We start from the raw sequence: 19,891 nt of genomic DNA on the forward strand, positions 1-19,891 counted from the left end.
GCGTAGGATCCTACGGTCTTGGCGTGCATCCGTGCGTCGCTGCGGTCCGGTCCCAGGTCGACGGGCACGTGCACCTTCCGCCGACCACTGGCGACAACATCGATGTACTGTGGAGACCTCACGCCCCACGTGTTGAGCAATTCGGCGGTACGTCCACCCGGCCTCCCGCATGCCCACTATACGCCCTCGCTCAAAGTCCGTCAACTGCACATACGGTTCACGTCCACGCTGTCGCGGCATGCTACCAGTGTTAAAGACTGCGATGGAGCTCCGTATGCCACGGCAAACTGGCTGACACTGACGGCGGCGGTGCACAAATGCTGCGCAGCTAGCGCCATTCGACGGCCAACACCGCGGGTCCTGGTGTGTCCGCTGTGCCGTGCGTGTGATCATTGCTTGTACAGCCCTCTCGCAGTGTCCGGAGCAAGTATGGTGGGTCTGACACACCGGTGTCAATGTGTTCTTTTTTCCATTTCCAGGAGTGTAGTTCTCCCAATACCGGCCATGACCTTCTTCTTCTGTGCGAATGCACACATATTCCCCGTACTCTTACGGGACTTCGTAAGAATGTCTTCCTCAAGTAATGAGTGTGTTGGTGTAGGACACTACGAATGTAGTATGTGGACACACAAGGTGAGAATGTGGGTTTCGCGGGAGGCATGCGCGAGATAGTCCCTGCAGTCGCACTATACTCTGCCCGCTCGGTGGCTCAGATGAATAGAACGTCTGCCATGTAAGTAGGAGTCCCCGTCGGGACACACATTTTCACCTCTCCCCGTTGATATATATCAACGCCCGTTAGAAGCTGCAGGTATTAATATAATTCTAATTTCGTTCTATACATCATTTTAGTGCGCTAACCGCTGCGGTACGCCGCTACGCTGCTTGAAGTTGTTACATTCATGACTCTGACAGTCCACTAGCAAGTTGGCTTCACGCAATGCCGTCAGATACTTTTCTAATGTAAGCCGATCTTCCGATCTTTGTGATGATAATAAGTGTGACGCAGAATCGCGTTCGGAAGAATCGAGTAGTGTTTGTTTGGTGCTGTGTAACAGACGCGTATGTCGTTAGCATCGTGTGTGTGTGTGTGTGTGTGTGTGTGTGTGTGTGTGTGCGTGCGTGCGTGCTGTTTTCTTGATTATCATGTGTGATGAAGTACGAAATTAAAGGGCCAAAACCACGATTCAGGGGCCAAAAAAGAAAGCTGGACGAGGTGAACTGACCTAATGTTGTGGCAGTTTGGCAATTACGAACGGTTTGGGCGTGACGGGGGGGGGGGGGGGGGGCGCTCTGATTTGATTGTGGAGAAAACCAGCTCCAGCCTGCTGTGATGAAATGTCAACCATCGAGTAATTTTAATCGACTATAGTCAGTTACTGTGTGGAAGTCCAAGCAGTAGATTATATGAGTGGAAGGTGAGATTTACCAGTGTAGAAAAAGCCGACATGCTCATGGAGTATGAAGAGTGTAGGAAGAATGCAGTTCGTTCTTGTACGGTGTATGCGGCAAGATATTCCAATAAATGTCAACCACCTCGGCAATTATTTATCAACATTTTCAACCAGTTACGTGAAAATGGTAGTGTAACACCTAGACAACATAACAGAAGGAAAAATGTAGCGATAGAAGAGGGGGGAAACTAACGTTCTTGCTGCTGTCGCAGTTGATCTGCACGTTAGCGCCTGCGTAACCGCACGAGGAAGTGGCATGAGTCAGGTACGTGTCCTACACCCTGCGCATCCTTTATCGGCGTAAGTTCCATCCCTATCACACCTCTCTCCATCAAGAGCTGCATGGAAGCGAGTATAAAAATCGTGTCAACGTTTGGACCTGGTCGTTACGACAGGATACTCCAGATGTATCATGTATCTTATTAAGTGATGAAGTCACGTTTGCCAATGATGGTCACGTAAACCACCGAAACATGTACTACTAGTCCGTTGACAATGCCCACTGGCTTCGTCTGGCGGTACGTCAGCGTCTGTGGAGTGTAAACGTGTTGTGTGGGATAGTGAACCATCACCTCATATGCCCGTTTTTCATATATGGAACAACGAACGCGCATAAGTATCGCAGCTTCCTGACAGACCATATTTCACAGATACTAGAAGCCGTTCCTCTGCAGACTAGGAGGAACCTGTGGTACCAACATAATGGTTGTCCAACCCATAGTGCACGAAGACAGCATGTCTTCACGAATTGCTTCCAAATCGTTGGATTGGACATAGAGAATTTGTACCTCAGCCGGCCCATTTCTTGGATTTGAGGCCGGTAGACTTTTTTCTATGGGGCAAGCTGAAAGACGCTGTTTGCAAGGACATACCGGCTACACCCGAGGATATGCAACAACGTGTTACTGCAGCCTGCTCGGACATCTCCACTGAACTGTTAGCAAGTCTGTTGATTAGCAAACAATACGAGTCCCTGACTAACAATCCATTCTGTGAAAATCGCCCATCAAAATTATTTTCCTTTTCCTCAATATTTACGACGCAAGTTTCAGGTGATTCATCCTGTATACGAGAAGCAAAGTGTGAACTGTGGACATAATGTTAAATACCAAAGCTTCATCAATGTGGTCCATCATGTGAAGTGCACAAAGTGTACTTATTACGAGAAGAAAGCGTCGATCAGCTCTATGAAAAAAGACTGAAGCAATATCTGCTAGAAACACCTACTGAAAGTGGTCTGGAGATGGAGTGGCAGAATGTTCGCTGCTACATAGAACCAGCAATGATACAAGCCCTCGGGAAAAATTAAAAGCAGAGCAGGTCTGAGAATATGGAATGAGGAAATCGAAGAAGCTGTAAAAAATAAACATATTGCTGAAATACAAAGATTGCAACACAACTCGAAAAATAGTAAAGGATTATGTAAGATAAGACAATAATCAGGAAACCGCAACAAGAAACTTCAGCTGATTTCCAACCCAAATTGAGAATTACAACCACAAAAGACAGAACTTTTGAATATTAAACGGTAAGACATAAAAACAAGGATGAGAAGGACACAGTAAGAATGGATGTGATAGTGAAGGATAGATGGGTTCAGCACTACACGGTCCTATGGTACCAGCAGAGAGAACAAGAAGATCAATCAGAAAACGAAGAAGAAGGCACTCCTGTAGAAGTAGATCCCATTAAAGTGGAAGAGCTACAGAAATTCCTAAAAGAAAATAGGAATAGAGAAACAACTATAAAGCATAAAATAGGTGCCGAGCTGTTAAAATACGGAGGCACGATATTGCATAGGAGTCTGTTACACATATTCAACCAATGATAGCAGACAAATGAAATATAGGGTGTACACATTGTCCGGTAACACTTTCAAGTATTTATTGCACAAGAACTAAACATTGCACAGATGTCACACATATTACATTTTTAAGAGAAACCCTGAATTTTTTTTTTTTTTTTTTTTTTTTACAAATATTCGATATGCGAACCATGAGTGTGACCCGGCAGACGTCAATACGGTAATCGAATTCTTGCCATACCCGTCCCAGCAAGGCATCGTCGACTGTGGCAGTCGCTCTTTCCCGGAGCTCTGCTGCATCACGTGGTAGAGGCGGTACATACACCAGATCTTTAATGTGTCCCCATGGAAAAAGCACAAGGAGTGAGATCTGGTGATCGGGGAGGCCATTTTATGAAACAGCTGTCCCCTTCTGTAGCATGGCCGTGTTTGCGACTAGCGCTGACTATCGGCAAATTACCAAACTACGTTGTGGCGGTATACATGAAGCAAAAAGAAACTTTCAGGGTTTCTCTCCAAAATGACATATGCATGATATCCGTACAATGTTTGGTTCTTGTGCAATAAATAATTGAAAGTGTTCCCAGACTTTATGTACACCCTGTACTTCACTCGTGGAAGACATGAGAAGTAATATCTCTGAGTAAGAAAAGTTACCGGAAAATTGTAAAAAATTTAGAGCGACAAGCCTTCTCAACTCAGTACAGAAGTTATATGCAAGAATAATAAACAGTGAAATTAAAACAACTTCAGAAATTGTCATTAGTGAAGAACAGACTGAATTTAGAAAAGGAAGACCAACCACACCAATTTTTTTTTTACTCTGCAACAAGAAAAAGAGAAAGGCGAGAATATAACACACAAACAATTTACATAGAATCTGCGGATTTCGTTAAGGCGTTTGACAATGTGAACAGAAACAGAATCTGCATTATAATGGAATGCAGCGGATACCCCAGAAAATTAGTAAAAGCCATAAGAAACCAATATAACGAATAAAGGATACCCCAGAAAATTAGTTAAAGCCATAAGAAACCAATATAAAGAATTTAAAAAATTATCATTAATACAAGTGAAACAAGAACAGAAGAAATTTTAATAAATAAAGGAGCATGACAAAGGTGTCCAATGTCACTCACTTTTTTTAATATTCACATTAATGACAGTATCCTAAACAGGAGGCAACACGTACAACAAGGTATTAAAATACCAAAAGACACCTTGTTGAATGTATCGTGTAATGCAGACGAAGTCTTAACATTGTACGAAAAAAAGATTGTTTACAAAGTGCACTGAATCACGTGAATTACCGTTGTGAAGAATATGACGCTGAGTTCTCCAAAATAAAGATTAATGTGATGTCTTTGAAACTATTTTGACTATTTTTCGACTTTGACTGTCTCAAAAAATACGTAAAGGTTTTTTTTTTTAAGTTACCGCTACCAGTTACAAACTTTGTCAACGGTTGAGAAAGTTTGTGACTGGTAGCGGTATTTAAAAAAAAAAAAAAAAAAAAAAAAAAACTTTACATAATGTGATGTTCTCCTGAGGCAAAAATCTAGTCTGATACAAAATCATTATTAATAATGTGATTTTAGAACAAGTGTAGTTCCGTCACTAAATGGGATGTAAAATTTGCCTAGACAGCGAAAAAAAAGATCTAGATGTAAAATTGGCTTTATTTGGAAATTTAAGTGGCTTCATTCATAATACATTTAAAAATAAAACCAGACAAGAACTGAGAGTGAAATTTTACGTAACTAGCTCTTGCAGCACATCTTCATGGGAGAGAATGTCGAATACCGCAAAAGAGAACATTTGGTAAAATACACAGTGCAGAAACGAAATTTCTAAGAAGAACAAAAGGTTACTCGGCAACAGACAACCAAGAAACGAAACAGTATTACAAGAACTAAAAGCAGAGCTACTTGAAAGCAGAGTATCCAAATACCGCAATGTTAGTGGTCATATTGACGATCGTTTGCAGACTCGCTAGCAGTAGCTTACAAGCTACGCAAGATGTGCGTTCCAGTCCAGTCAACCAAGGAAAATTAACAACTGCCTATAAGTACTCATTTAACAAAGTAAAAATAAGTCCACAATATAAACAGGAGCAGAGTGAAGTTATATTGTCTACTCATGTAAGAGAATTGGACAGGAAATGCTGGGGACGTACGATCTGTCCGTAAACTGTAAAGAGAGCAGCCCTCATGATTGGGGAAGCTACCTGTCCTGGAAGAACTCTACAGCTGCCATCCAGGACGACTAAGAATAAATTTTCCCTGTAATAGTGTAGGACAATGTGCAGAGATTTAAGAAGATTCTGTCCATATGTGTTTCTTGCGTTAGTATTATTAGTGATTCATATCTGTATTCCATGTACTGTTAACGCAGTTTTTGGAAAATAAATGCCCAACGCGCATGTCTGCACATTGCATCGGCAGTGATTCATAAGGCGTACTGCTGATGGTCACTATAACGTTTTGAAACGCCCTGTAGTTCCTTCTTGTGACATGGTGGGGTGGTAAAAAGGGGAATCATCTGCTCGCTCATCAGTCTGCAAACCTATGAAGAAGGGGAGTGCATGACCAAAATCTGGGAACCTATGTTCCCTCACACTTCTACCCTCCGACTTCCAACCTCCACCCCTTCATCCTGTTACACTCCAGGGCACAATTTATTCCTTAATATGGCTCTACTGCATTTATACGTGATACACACATTTAATATTTGTTCTTAACCACTTCATCTAACAATAAACATTAATTTTATACCTTTCAGTCACAGTTTTTAATAATCTGCCATCCCCTGCTACCGAGAAACTATACATCTCAGAGAAAATAAACATGACCTCTTTCATAGCTAATGTGGCGTAGTTTAATTTTTTTAACTGGGAAATAGTTTCGCTAGAAGTCGTAGTATTCGAGTGATTCAAGAAAAACATAAGAAAGTGACCCTCACCACAGCTGGGATTTTTAGTATGTTGATCATGGCGCTCCCTCCAACCACGGTGCAAAATGTTTCTTCGCTGACTGGGCTGTTTGTGCACAGGCTTCAGCTATCAATCTGTACCTCCCCTGTCTTCCAGTAGCCGAACCCACCACTAAGTTGATCCCTCGCCTACAGCGTCACATTTGCAGGTACAAGTCAACTTATTTTTTTCCCATGCACTATGTGATCAAAAGTATCTGGACACCCCAAAAAACATGTGTTTTTCATACTAGGTGGATTTTGCTGCCACCTACTGCCAGATACTCCATATCAGCGACCTCAGTAGTCATTAGACATCGTGAGAGAGCAGAATGGGGCGCTCGGCGGAACTCAAGAACTTCGAACGTGGTCAGGTGATTGGGTGTCACTTGTGTCATACGTCTGTACGCGAGATTTCCACACTCCTAAACATCCCTAGGTGCACTGTTTCCGATGTGATAGTGAAGTGGAGACGTGAAGGGACAGGTACAGCGTAAAAGCGTACAGGCTGACCTCGTCTGTTGACTGATAGAGACCGCTGACAGTTGAAGAGGGTCGTAACGTGTAATAGGCAGACATCTATCCAGACCATCACACAGGAATTCCAAACTGCATCAGGATCCACGGCACAAACTATGACAGTTAGGCGGAATGTGAAAAAACTTGGATTTCGTGGTCGAGCGGCTGCTCATAAGCCAGACATCACGCCGGTAAATGCCAAACGATGCCTCGATGGTGTAAGGAGCGTAACCATTGGACGATTGAACAGTGGAAAAACGTTGTATGGAATGACGAATCTCTCGATGGCAGGGCGAGGGTATGGCGAATGCCTCGTGAACGTCATCTGCCAGAGTGTGTAGTGCCAACAGTAAAATTCGGAGGCGGTGGTATTACCGTGTGGTCGTGTTTTTCATGGAGGAGGCTCGCACTCCTTGTTGTTTTGCGTGGCACTATCACAGCACAGGTCTACATTGATGTTTTAAGTACCTTCTTGCTTCCCATTGTTGAAGAGCAATTTGGGGATGGCGACTGCATCTTTCAACACGGTCGAACACCTGTTCATTGCGCACGGCTTGTGGTGGAGTGGTTACACGTCATAACATCCCTGTAATGGAATGGCCTGCACAGAGTCCTGACCTGAATCCTATAGAACACCTCTGGGGTGTTTTGGAACACCGACTTCGTGTCAGGCCTCACCGACCGACATCGATGCGTCTCCTCAGTGCAGCACTCCGTGAAGAATGGGCTGCCGTTCCCCAAGAAACCTTGCAGCACCTAATTGAACGTATGCCTGCGAGAGTGGAAACTGTCATCAAGGCTAAGAGTGGGCCAACACCATATTAAATTCCAGCATTACCGATGGAGGGCGCCACGAACTTGTAAGTCATTTTCAGCCGGGTGTCCGGATACTTTTGATCACATAGTTTATTATAAGAGCCAACACGCAATGCAGTGTAACGTCCCTAGAGCACGAGAGGCTTTTACATAGACTCTCAGCACTCACCGGTTGAATCAGTGAAACTGCGCAAGCGCAATGCCAGCCGTTGCCCGCAACGCGAGGAGGTGTAGTGCGCGATGCCGCCGTTGCTGAGCGCTGGTCTCGAGGGTGGCGCGTCGCAGTAGGTGGCGTTGCAGACGCACACGAAGCTCGAGTAGTTGTACCAGCGCACCGCGCACGGCTGGCCGCCTTCCACTCTGATGCCGGCGCCGGACGCAAACCACACTGCAACACACCACATAAAATCACACACACTGGATGAGCTGCTCCCACAAACGGGGTAAATTATTTCGAAACTTCCTTTTGGTTTTGATAACTGACAATCTCCTTGTCGTCTCTCTGTCATGCATTTGTATTTGGCACGGTGTCTTTGCTGTCATACTATGATAGCTACTGCAAAATATGGAGAATAGAAACCGTGTGAAAAAAACGAATTCCAATCATTAAATATGATATGTGCTGAACTGCGAGAAGTACCCATAAATTTTTAACTTTTAACTATGATCTCACAAAAAGAGAGTTACATATGTAATGCAGGCACATGTCTGCAGTCCTGATATACGTTCGTATCCAGACGCCACAGTGCTGTAGCGTGACGCCAGACCAGCCTCAATAATATGGCACAGCCAATCTTCACTTTAGCAGATCTCCATTCAAATTACCGCACCACAACATGACAACACGCTGCTAGAGGAGTTAAAAGTATACATCTAGCATATCCCCACTTTATGGATGGGCTGTTCCATTCTGTTTTGGCTCCTCTAGCAGTGTGCTGTGGTACTGTGATGTGGGATATTTCATGCACCAGGACTGCAAACATGTACCTTCGAACGAAGGAAAATGGTTATGTAACAGCTTGATATTTACACTGAGTTGTGACAAATGTTATGGGACACCTAATATCATGTCACACCTTCTACTGACCAGTGTATTGCAGCAGCTCGACTTGGGATGGACTCAACAAGTCGCTGGAAGTCCTCTGCACAAATATAGAGCCATGCTGCCTCTATAGTCGTCCATAATTGCGAAAGTGTTGCCGGTGCAGGATTTTGTGTTCGAACTGACCTATCGATTATGTTCCATAAATATTGACGGGATTCATGTCAGTCGACTGGGTGACCAAATCATTCATTCAAATGGTCTAGAAAGTTTTTCAAACCAGTTGCGAACAATTGTGGCCCAGTGACATGGCACATTGTCATCCATAAAAATTCCAGTGTTGTTTGGCAATACGAAGTCCACGAATGACTACAAATGCTCAAACCGAGCGAGGTGGCGCAGTGGTTAGCACACTGGACTCGCATTCGGGAGGACGACGGTTCAATCCCGTCTCCGGCCATTCTGATTTAGGTTTTCCGTGATTTCCCTAAATCGCTTCAGGCAAATGCCGGGATGGTTCCTTTGAAAGGGCACGGCCGATTTCCTTCCCCATCCTTCCCTCACCCGAGCTTGCGCTCCGTCTCTAATGACCTCGTTGTCGACGGGACGTTAAACACTAATCTCCTCCTCCTAATCTCCTCCTCCCTACAAATGCTCTCCAAATAGCCAAACATAACCATTTCTAATCCACATTCGGTTCAGATGGACCAGAGGACCAGTCCATTCCATGTAAACACAGCCCGTACCAGTACGGAGCCACCACCAATTTGCACAGTGCCTTGTTGACAACTTGGGTCCATGGTTTCGTGAGGTCTACGCAGCATTCGAACCCTGCCATCAGTTAATCGAGACTCATCTGACCAGGGCACGGTTCTCCAGTCGTCTAGGGTCCTATCGATATTGTCACAGACCCAGAAGAGGCGCTGCAGGTGATGTTCTGCTGTTAGCAGAGACAGCCGCGACGCTGCCATAGCCAATTAACGCCAGATTTCGCCACAATGTTCTAACAGATGTGTTCATCATACTGCCCACATTGATTTCTGCTGTTATTTCACGCGATGTTTCTTGTATGTTAGCACTGACAATTCTAAGCAAATGCTGCTGCTCTCCGTCGTTAAGTGAAGGCCGTCGGCCACTGCGTAGTCCATGGTGAGAGGTAATGCTTGAAATCTGGTATTCTCAGCACACTTGACACTGTGGATCATGGAACTTTGAGTTCCCTAAGGATTTCCGAATTGGAATGTCCCATGCATTACCATTCTGTGCCCAAAGGATGTTAATTCCTATCGTACGGCCACAATCATATGGTAAAATTTTTCAAATGGGTCACCTGAGTACAAATGACAGCTCTACCAAAGCACTCTTTGCCAAAGCATTGTCCCTTTATACCCTTGTACACAATAATATCACCACCTGTATATGCCTATTCCATGACTTCTGTCACCTCAGTGTATCTATATAAGCAGACCACATCTCCAATAAGATAATTATAAAGAAACAGTGCTTTTTAGCAGTGAGACTCACAACTTTATGGATACCCCTCCTGCATACCCTGCTTTATCGCTGGGCCATGTCATTCCATTTTGTGGTGTGTATGGTTAACGATGTATTACAAATTTTTAATCATCAGATCCTTGAGGGAAAATGTCTTGGATCTTGTAAATGAAAAGAGAATTATACACAAACAACAGCGATCAATTAGTATGATAATAATAAATGCATAGCAAATTGAAGTTGCCCTATATCTGGAACAGTAGAATGTGTGTATGAGATGGATGGGAGAGTACTTAAGCATAAATCACCATAAAATCGAAAATTACTATCATTGTAATATGAAATGCATTGAAGTATGACGTATAAAGTTTAATTTACCTTACAAATTTTCGATTATTTGGAGCAACGAGGGTAGGAAGTGATGTAAATCATCAGCATGCTATCAGATTTTTCACTGAGGAAGGGTACTGTACACGAAAAACTCATCTCATTCCATATCAATGAGATCCATGGAATATGAAAAAATTTAACTAACTATGGCTCAAATACAGAATACATTATACACTAGAATAGTCTAAAAATGAATAATTTAGTTAATATGATGTAAATGAAATAGCAGAGTCGCAATTTCGATCAATCTTTCGGTAACTAACAAATATGCTGAGTATACACAGTTTCAATTGCTGTCTGCTCTTCCTTTCTTTCACATCTTAATGAATACTTGACCTGTGAAAGAACATATTCACTCTGGTAATGGATCTCATAATGACTGCACGTAACTGTTCTGCGGCAGCTTATACAGTCATATTGTGAAATTCCTGAACTGAAACTTTGTAGACACGATTGAATCAGATGTTGCACTTTATATATGTCTATATTTAATAAAGTACAGAAACAACGACGAGAAAAAGAATGTATTTTCAGAATTTTTGCTGAAAATTCGATATTTAATACCTATGTTTGTTCTCACTTGTTGGAAATTTCGTTGTAATTACATGCTATTGAAATGGTTTGCCGAATTGACTGTTGGATTTCAAGATCGTAATCGTTCGAGTAAAGAGTGAACTCAGTACGTGTATCTTCAGAATCAATTTTCAATGAATATAAAATTACAGCTTACAGTGTTAAAAGTTATTATTTTCTCTGCTGGGTCAAACTGGACAGGCAAAACATATACTGCATGTGAGTGCATTGTGCATCACATAATACCGAACCAACCTACGTAATCCAAATGCTGAATATTATTTTCTTGTGATAGTAAACGCAAATTTACGCTACCGTAATAAACGGATTGATAATATGACGCAAAATCTTCCTTCTTTATTCTTTTATTAATATTATACTAGCTTTCAGATGGCAGGACCAGTTGCAGATTGTAGTTTAAAATGAAATATAATAATTTTATGTACAACTGTATATTATTGTAACAACGACGTTTCTTTCTGTATTTCATGCAACATGAAAAAATGAGTGGAGGATGCAAATAACAATTTTAAAAAATAGCAATAGTCAACAACTTCTGTCAGTTGTGCAGCAATTAAAGTTGGAAATCAAATATATCTCACTTGCTTCTATGGGCACTCATGTTTGCATCCAAGTTCTTTTAACCCTCAGAATTTAGTTTGTAGTCATAATAAAAATGTTCATTGTAAATTAGTCGTTATCGTAGTGAAAGTCTTTTGTGATTTCAAAGTGGGAAAAATTATGCACCACATAGGCAAAATGGGGAGGCGTTCTCAAACTACTTTTATTTTTGAATAATATGAGAACTTAATTGTCGTATTACTGAGCCAATACAAAAGTGTTAGGATTAATTAATTATTATTTTAAAGTAAAATCAGTGATCTCTAACGATTTAATTTAATTTTGACTAGTATAGTAAAAATTGCAAAGCAAACCAATATGAACACAACAGTTAAAATAATGTTGAATGAAGTCCTGAAACTGTTGAATCAATGCTCAAGGTATTCAACAAAAGAGTCTGTCACTGGAATTGACTCACCAAATGTTATCAGCAGCAATAAATAAAGTAGGGAAAAATCTTGTCAAAGCAACGAGCAATGTTGTCAAAGCAAAATGCTGTTTTGGAAAAGCCAGAAAAACATGGTGAATGCAATTCCCAGTACGCAGGCAAATGTGGCCAAAGAAGTTTTCGACATGGCAGCTGCCACGGCAAAGGAAATCGCTGAGAATCAAGATCAAATATCAAACGAAATTGCAGAGTTGAAACTAGGTCTGTCAATATATTAACTGAAGAATCAGTAAAAATCAGTCTCAGGCAACATTATCTCAAGTCGTCAGTCAGTTGTCTGAATATGGTAGTAACATATCTACTGAGCAGGAGCAGAAAACACACGAAGAGTTAAAGTTGCAACGGAATTAAACTGCAGCCGAATTTGCAACCTGGATATCTGTAAAGGATGAACAGATTGTGAAAGAAATAGTAAAGTTCAGGACGCTCCAGTCCATGTCTTGAACAAACGTGAAAGTTCGACGTAGACCTATGTGGTAAGAAGTGAGCAGTACGAGGTAGAGGAACAGATAGGACAAGATTTCTCAAGATGACACAATGCCAGTTAGTGAGAGGATCGAGTCTGTAAAAAAGGTATTGCTTGAAGTTAAAGAAATTGTTTATGGCAGTCAGTGACACATGAATCTGAAAGGCTGCAAAGGTTTGTACCACTGTTAAATTGGGCACAGCGATAGCAATGTGAGCCAGGGGCTTATTTATAGCAGGATACACAATGCCTGGTGGGGCCTGAGCTCAATTGCACTTGTACATCTGTGCTAGGGGAAGAAAATGTTATTAGACACTGTTAATTCCAAACGTTCACTCTGGACGGGAAAATCGTTGTATTTATTCGTTCATTCCAAGGTGTGCTGTTACACTCATAAAATGACGTTTAAAAACTCGTATTAGTAAGTGGATATGTACAAAGAGATGTTGCACTCTGGGCTACAGAGACAGCAGTATACTGTTGTACACATAACGAATTCGAGAGATTATCTGTGGACAAGTATTGGTCAAATGGAATACAAGGAAGATTCAGGAAAGAAATTTTCAATCCTGAATCCTGCAACTTCTGCCAAGGAAGCCTGAAATGGTACTTTGAAAAGTACATCAAGAAGACGTGATGCTGGAATGGGCCTATGTTGTATTGCGATATTCTGCAAGTACTAAAAGCAAAATCGCCCACTGATGTATTGGAGTAATTTATCAGCCTCTAACCTAGAGGAATTTATGGCAGTGCTCGACTAAATAGATTTAATACACAAGGACGCATAGGCTAGGTAAAGTCAAGCAACAAATAAATGGACTGTTACTAGTACCTGCAACAGTCACAGCTATAAAACATCAGGCATCTATCTTGTGGTAGACTCTGAGCATCAAACAAATGCTCAGGGTGAACAACACAGCCATGATCACAACAGCAGTAATAGCCATCGTAACAAACCAAAACGTCACGAACGTTGGTATAATCTTCGTTGTATGTCAAGTGACAACTACTGGCACAAGAGCCAGCAGAATAGACGCACTAGTCACGACTAGAGGAATTAACTGCCAGTAATAGAAGCTCTTGTTATTTCACGCAGTGTTGTTTGACTGTTAGCACTGACATCTCTACCAAAATGCCGTTGCTCTCGGTCGTTAAGTGAAGGGCGTCGACCACTACGTTGTCCATAGTGAGAGGTAATGTCTCCAAAACTGGTATTCTCGGCAGACTCTTGTCACTGTCGATCTCGGAATATTGAATTTCCTAGCAGTTTCCGAAATGGAATGTCGCATGCGTGTGTAGCTCCAACGTTCAAAGTCTGTTAGTTCCCGTCATTGGGCCATAATCGCCTGAGAAACCATTTCACATGAAACACCTGAGTACAAATGACAGACGTGACACACGTGTAGTCCATGCACGGTCGATGCAGGTTAAGCAGAGCCTGCTATTCCTGCTTCGGTGAATCGTAAAGTATTCGTTTTCTTCTCTTTCGGCTCGTCTTCTTGATTGTCACTTGGCTGCATTCTTCTCCTCTTGCTGCCGTGTTATCATTCCAGGAGCAGGTCCGGCCATCTAGCAGCCGGGCGCCAGTGAAGTTGGTTTCGTAGTCCACTGACCAGCGGGTTTCTCGATGTCCTCGCCAACGCGTAAGTCTCGTCGCGAGCCCGCGGAAGCGTCGCTTCAGCGTCGGGTTTCCAGCGACGTCGTGAAACTGCCTCGTGCCAAAGTCTCGAGGCAGATGAAACGACAGCCTGAGGACATTGTTCTGAACTCTTTGCACTGTCTGCAAATGGGTTTTTGCCGCGTTTCCCCACACCACGGCCGCGTACTCAAGCACCGGTCTGATGAGTGCTATGTACAGCGAGATTCCGCAGTGTGTGGGCAGAGTAGTCGTGGGGCTAAGTAGAGGTACAGGAAGAGAGTCCTTCCGAGTGCTCGGCCTCTAGCTCCCGGATGTGTGGTCCCCTGGTCAGGCGCTGGTCCGAGGTGAAGCCGAGGTATTTTCCAGTGCGAGACCACGGAATGGGGCCTCCCATGACCCGCATTTGGTGCAGCGCATCGGGAATGCGCCTGCGCGTAAACACCACACTTTGGCTCTTCCTAGCATTGAACTTGAGCCGCCATTTGGTAGTGCAAAGTCCGATCTCGTTGCGCGTCAGCTGCGCGCAGATACTGCTCGTGTAGAGCGTGGTGTCATCCACGTAGAGCGCAAGATGTAGTCTCGGCGTCGTCTTCGGGACGTTGGCGGGGTAAAGACAGTACAGCAGAGGGCCAAGAACGGATCCCTGCGGTACACCAGCTCGAATGTGGCGCGCTTTTGACACACCACCATCGGCTTGCACATGGAATGCGTGCCCACGCAGATAGGACTGAAACAGGCGGGCGTGCGACACGGGTACCCCCAATACCAGCAGCTTGTACAGGAGAAACGACAGCTCCGCCAATGTACTGCCCTTTTATGTCTTGTGTACGGGATACTACCGATACCTGTGTATGTGAACTTCGCTGTCCCATGACTTTAGTCACGTCAGTGTATAGTTGCTGTAGTAATGAGAACTGTTTTACATCCCCAGCTCACTTGGATTTGGCTGAAGGATAGAAAGTAAGAGAGAAGAAAAAAAAGTTCTGTAAGAACGACCCATCCCAGTTGCATGTGGGCTGTACCCTGCAGTTGGGAATTAAGTTTCATTCATTGTCCAGTCAGCAAATAATGAGTAAAGAAATGTTCATGTCCTTTTACTTACTTTTACACAACCTACAAAAACAGTAAACTAAATTCTGCAGGAAGCGTAGCTCCGATGCCAACAAGTACACAATGTTATTACACTTATCTTCATAGAAATATTTCATATTTAATTAGTGTTTCCTTCTTTTATCTAGAGAAGACAGGTAAGTTGTATTGCTCTTATCGGCTGGTAGATACTGAGGTGTTGCAATGACAAACTGGTTTCTACACTAGTTCATTCACACCTGGCTTTCAGCAATGGGAAATGCTGCTTTTCTGCATGTCTAGCCTTCGATACTAATGAAAGACTACTGAGTTCAGGGTAAGTTGCAAATGGCTGACAGATTGATTAATAAACTTCTGTAATACACAAGTTTCACTTTGTGCGGTTATCTTTAGTGCACGAAGTACTGTAGTACTTAACGCTATCTCTGTGTAGCTTAATAGCTCTGTGACAGAGAGCTGTTCTGTTTTTCATTCGAAGGCAACTGTACTGATTTACCTAACGTGAGCTACTGAAGTAATCAAAGCATCAGTACGAAGACAGTTACTCCATTACGTAACAAACCACCAAGACTAGGCGATTTGTTCCATGCTGCATAACCTTATTAGAAAGACTCACTGTTACGTCTATTGTTCTAAGAAACAAGTTCTTTTAACCTCACTTTTAAGGATCCGTCGTGGTATCAGTTCTGTTTAGATAAAAGGACTTCCCCTGAGCTCATGCCACATAAGTGTGAGACAGCTTACCTAATGGCTCGAGTGTAAAATATCCAACCTCTCAATGTATGATTCAACCAGCGAGTGTGATTGGTGAATGTGAGACACGGTGCCAGGGCCGTATCCAGTGAGGGGCGGGGGTTGAGAGGGGGGAGGGAAGGCATGGGGGCGGAGGGGGGGGGGCGCTAACGGAGCATTTGGTCTGGGCGGAACAATAATTTAAGGGGCAGAAAATTTTGGGTGAAATTTTATTTTTAGGTTAAGTATTAAATATTCGTTTCTGCCCCCACAGCCCCAACCTCTTGCCACCACCCCAGTTCAAGTTCGTTGAAGTCGAGAGATTGCAGATTGCATGTTTGCGTTTGAAGAGAAACACTGAAATTTTTTTTTTACATCTACATATATACTCCGCTATCCATCAAGCGGTGTGTGGCGGAGGGCGCTATTCGGGCCAAAGTCATATCCCCCCCCCCTCCCCTTCCCACTGTTCGACTCGCGGACCGCGCGAGGGAAAAACGACTGTCTGAACGTCTCAGTACGAGCTCTAATTTTCCTTATCTTTGAATGGTGATCATTACGCGATTTTGAAGTTGGTGGTAATAATATATGTTCTACATCCTCGGCGAAGATAGGATTTTCGAATTTAGTGAGCAGCCCCTTCTGTTTAGCGTGTCGTCTATCGGCAAGTGTGTCCCACTTCAAACTTTCTATGAGATTTGTAACGCTCTACGCGATGGCTAAATGTACCAGTCAAGAATCTTGCCGCTCTACTTTGGACCTTCTCAATCTCTTGAATCAGATCCAACTGGTATGAGTCCCATACAGACGAACACTCTAAGACTGGACGAACTAAAGTATTGTAAGCAATTTCCTTTGTTGAAGGGCTGCATCGCTTCAAGATTCTACCAATAAACCGCAATCTAGAGTTCGCCTTACCCGTTACTTGTGTAATCCGATCGTTCCATTTGAGATCATTTCGAATAGTCACACTCAGATACTTGACGGATGTTACCGCTTCCAAGGTCTGGGTATTTATTTTGTACTCTTTCATTAATGGGGATTTTCGCTTTGTTATACGCAGTTGGTTGCACATACTAATATTGAGAGATAACTGCCAGTCATTACACCACTTATTTATTTTCTGCAAATCCTAATTGATTTGTTCATAACTTTCGTATGATACTACTTTCCTGTAGACTACAGCATAATCGGCAAACAGTCTAATGCCGCTGTCAATACCATCAACCAGATCGTTTATGTAAACCGTAAAAAGCAGCGGATGTATTACGCTTGTTTCTGTTGAAGTCTCCCCATTCAGGACGACATACTGCTCTCTGCCTGTTAGAAAACTTTCTGTCCAACCGCAGTGTTATCGGATAGACCGTAAGCGCGCACTGTATGGAGCAAACGACAGTGCGGAACTGAGTCGAACGCCTTTCGAAAGTCGAGGAATATGGGATCAACCTGGGATCCGGTATCTAGAGCCTGTTGTATATCATGCATAAAGATGGCCAGCAGTGTCTCGCATGACCACTGTTCCGTAAAACAGTGCTGGTTTCTGCAGATGAGCTTCTCAGAGTCTAGAAAGGTCATTATGTCTGCACACAAAATATGTTGCATGATTCTACGCCACAGCGTAGTTTGGTAATATGCCGACAGTCGCAAACATGGCGAGTTCAGGTGTGGAGCGAGCCGTGCTACAAAAGTGGACAGCTGTTTCATGAAATGGGCTCCCCGATCACCAGATCTCACTCCGTGTGACTTTTTTCTGTGGGGACACATTAAAGATCTGGTGTATGTACCACCTCTAACACGTGATGTAGCAGAGCTCCGGGAGAGAATACGGGAAGCAACTGCCACAGTCGACGATGCCATGCTGGAACGGGTATGCCAAGAATTCGATTACCGTGTTGACGTCTGTCGGGTCATTCATGGTTCCCATACCGAACGTTTGTATATAAAAAAAACTTTATATACACCCTGTATGTATATAAGGCAATGTCCTATATTTGGCTGACACTGACTCATCATCGGCCAGCCCGAACCAATAGGGATAGAAACTTGAAATTTGCAGAGGGTGTTGGTCTTATACTGTAGGCGTCTTTTAAGAAGGGATTTTACGATATTAGACACCTAAGGGGGTGAAACGCGATGAATGGTTTTTCAAAACATGTCGCTGTTAAGGCAATTTTGAAGCTCGAACTACGAAAAATGGTATTTGGTTTCTTGGACAGAAATAAAGAAATACTTGTTTCAGCATTTTTGGGAATTTAACTCCTATGGGGGTGAAATAGTGGGTGACCGTTTTCACTGAAAATAAATCATTATTAGAGAAATATTAAAGTATTTTTAAAGCCACATCTACGGAAATTGGTATCTCACTTCTCGGTTACAAATAAAAAAATATCTCTTTCAGTATTTTTGGAATTTAATATCGAAAGGTGAGATACAAGTTGGATAAAATATTTTATAAAAATACCTCGTTACAAAAACATTTTTAAATCTAAATCTATGAAATTTTTGGTTTCGCTTCTCGGTTAGAAATATAAAACACGTGTGTTAGCGTTATCCAACACCTAAAGGGGTGAAATGTGAAATAGGGCGTGACTGATTCACTGACTCGTCATAGCCATGCCCAAAACCGCTAAGGATACAAACTTAAAATTTTTATGAAAATATTTCATTATGAAGTATTTTTAACGGTAAATCTAAGAAAATTCGTATTTGGGTTCTCGGTCAGAAATAAAAAATCAAGTGTTTCGCTGTTTTTGGAAATTCAACCCCTAAAGGTGTAAAATAAGGAGATGAAAATTTTTATGGAAATACTTCACTACGGAAACAATTTTGAAGCTAAATCTCTTAAAACTTGTATTTGGCTTCTCGGGTAGAAATAAAAAAATACGTGTTTCACTGTTATTTTGGAAGTTACCCTAAGGCGGTGAAATAGGGGATTAGAATTTTTATGAAAATATTTCGCTATATTTAAACATTTTTGAAACTAAACTTATGATTACTCATATTTAACTTCTGAGGATACGTGTGTTAGCGAATGAAAGCTTTTATAGAAATATCACCAAAAGAATTCAAGACACAGGATTAACAAAGACCTCTGACCTCACCTACCAGAATGGCTTTTTGATCAGAAGTACATTCGGGAAAAACCTTCTTCTACGGCCTTAAATAGCGTGAAAAGTTTAGAAGATGTTTCAGTTTGTGAAAAACATAAAAATTCTATTTAAAAAAGCTGTGTAGACCATACAGTCTACACGTGCGAAACAGTGAGGGCTAAGCTAGTATAAAATACTGGAGTTGAATGCTGTATGTTCTAAAACAATGACGTATACACATGAAATAGAAGATGAAATGGAGTATAAATGTTAATAGAAAGTTACGGATGAAAATATTTGTGTAAGCTTGAAGCAAATAACGGTAGATTTTTATTGCATTATCTCATGCTATCGTACAAATTTTACATTACTGATAGAGACTATCATTACTGATAGAGACTATAACCGACTAAATATAGATAGCTTTCTTTTTTTGTCCGTTTTTATGCGTCATTTTTAAGGGATTAACTACTTAACGTTATTGTAAAACTGCCACAACAAAAAAGGACAGTAAATCTCACAGGTTTTGTATCGATTTTATAATTTTTGGTTTCAGGCGAAATTGAAGTTAACCACTAAGATGCCTCGAATAAAAAGGAAATAGACGATGCAGTGAAATATGAAACACCAATTCCTGGAACATCAGCTGATCTTCATCAAAAGATGGGACTTGTGAGTCTGAATTGTGAGGTTGAAGAGATTGGAATTGAAAGGTGTTATGTTATAAAAATGAGAGCAGAAAACA

General features: G+C 42.2%; 1 protein-coding gene across 1 annotated transcript in view; it reads right to left on the reverse strand.

Annotated features, from left to right (window-relative positions):
• Nucleotides 1-19,891, reverse strand: part of LOC126236432 (lysosomal acid glucosylceramidase-like) — a 143,702-nt gene that overhangs the window by 111,351 nt on the left and 12,460 nt on the right. The window contains exon 2 of the mRNA XM_049945735.1: nt 7,733-7,951. Coding sequence (XP_049801692.1) covers nt 7,733-7,951 — 219 coding nt within the window. The remainder of the gene's footprint in view (nt 1-7,732; nt 7,952-19,891) is intronic.

The sequence above is a fragment of the Schistocerca nitens genome, chromosome 2, assembly GCF_023898315.1.
Source record: "Schistocerca nitens isolate TAMUIC-IGC-003100 chromosome 2, iqSchNite1.1, whole genome shotgun sequence".
NCBI classification, from domain to species: Eukaryota; Metazoa; Arthropoda; class Insecta; order Orthoptera; family Acrididae; genus Schistocerca; species Schistocerca nitens.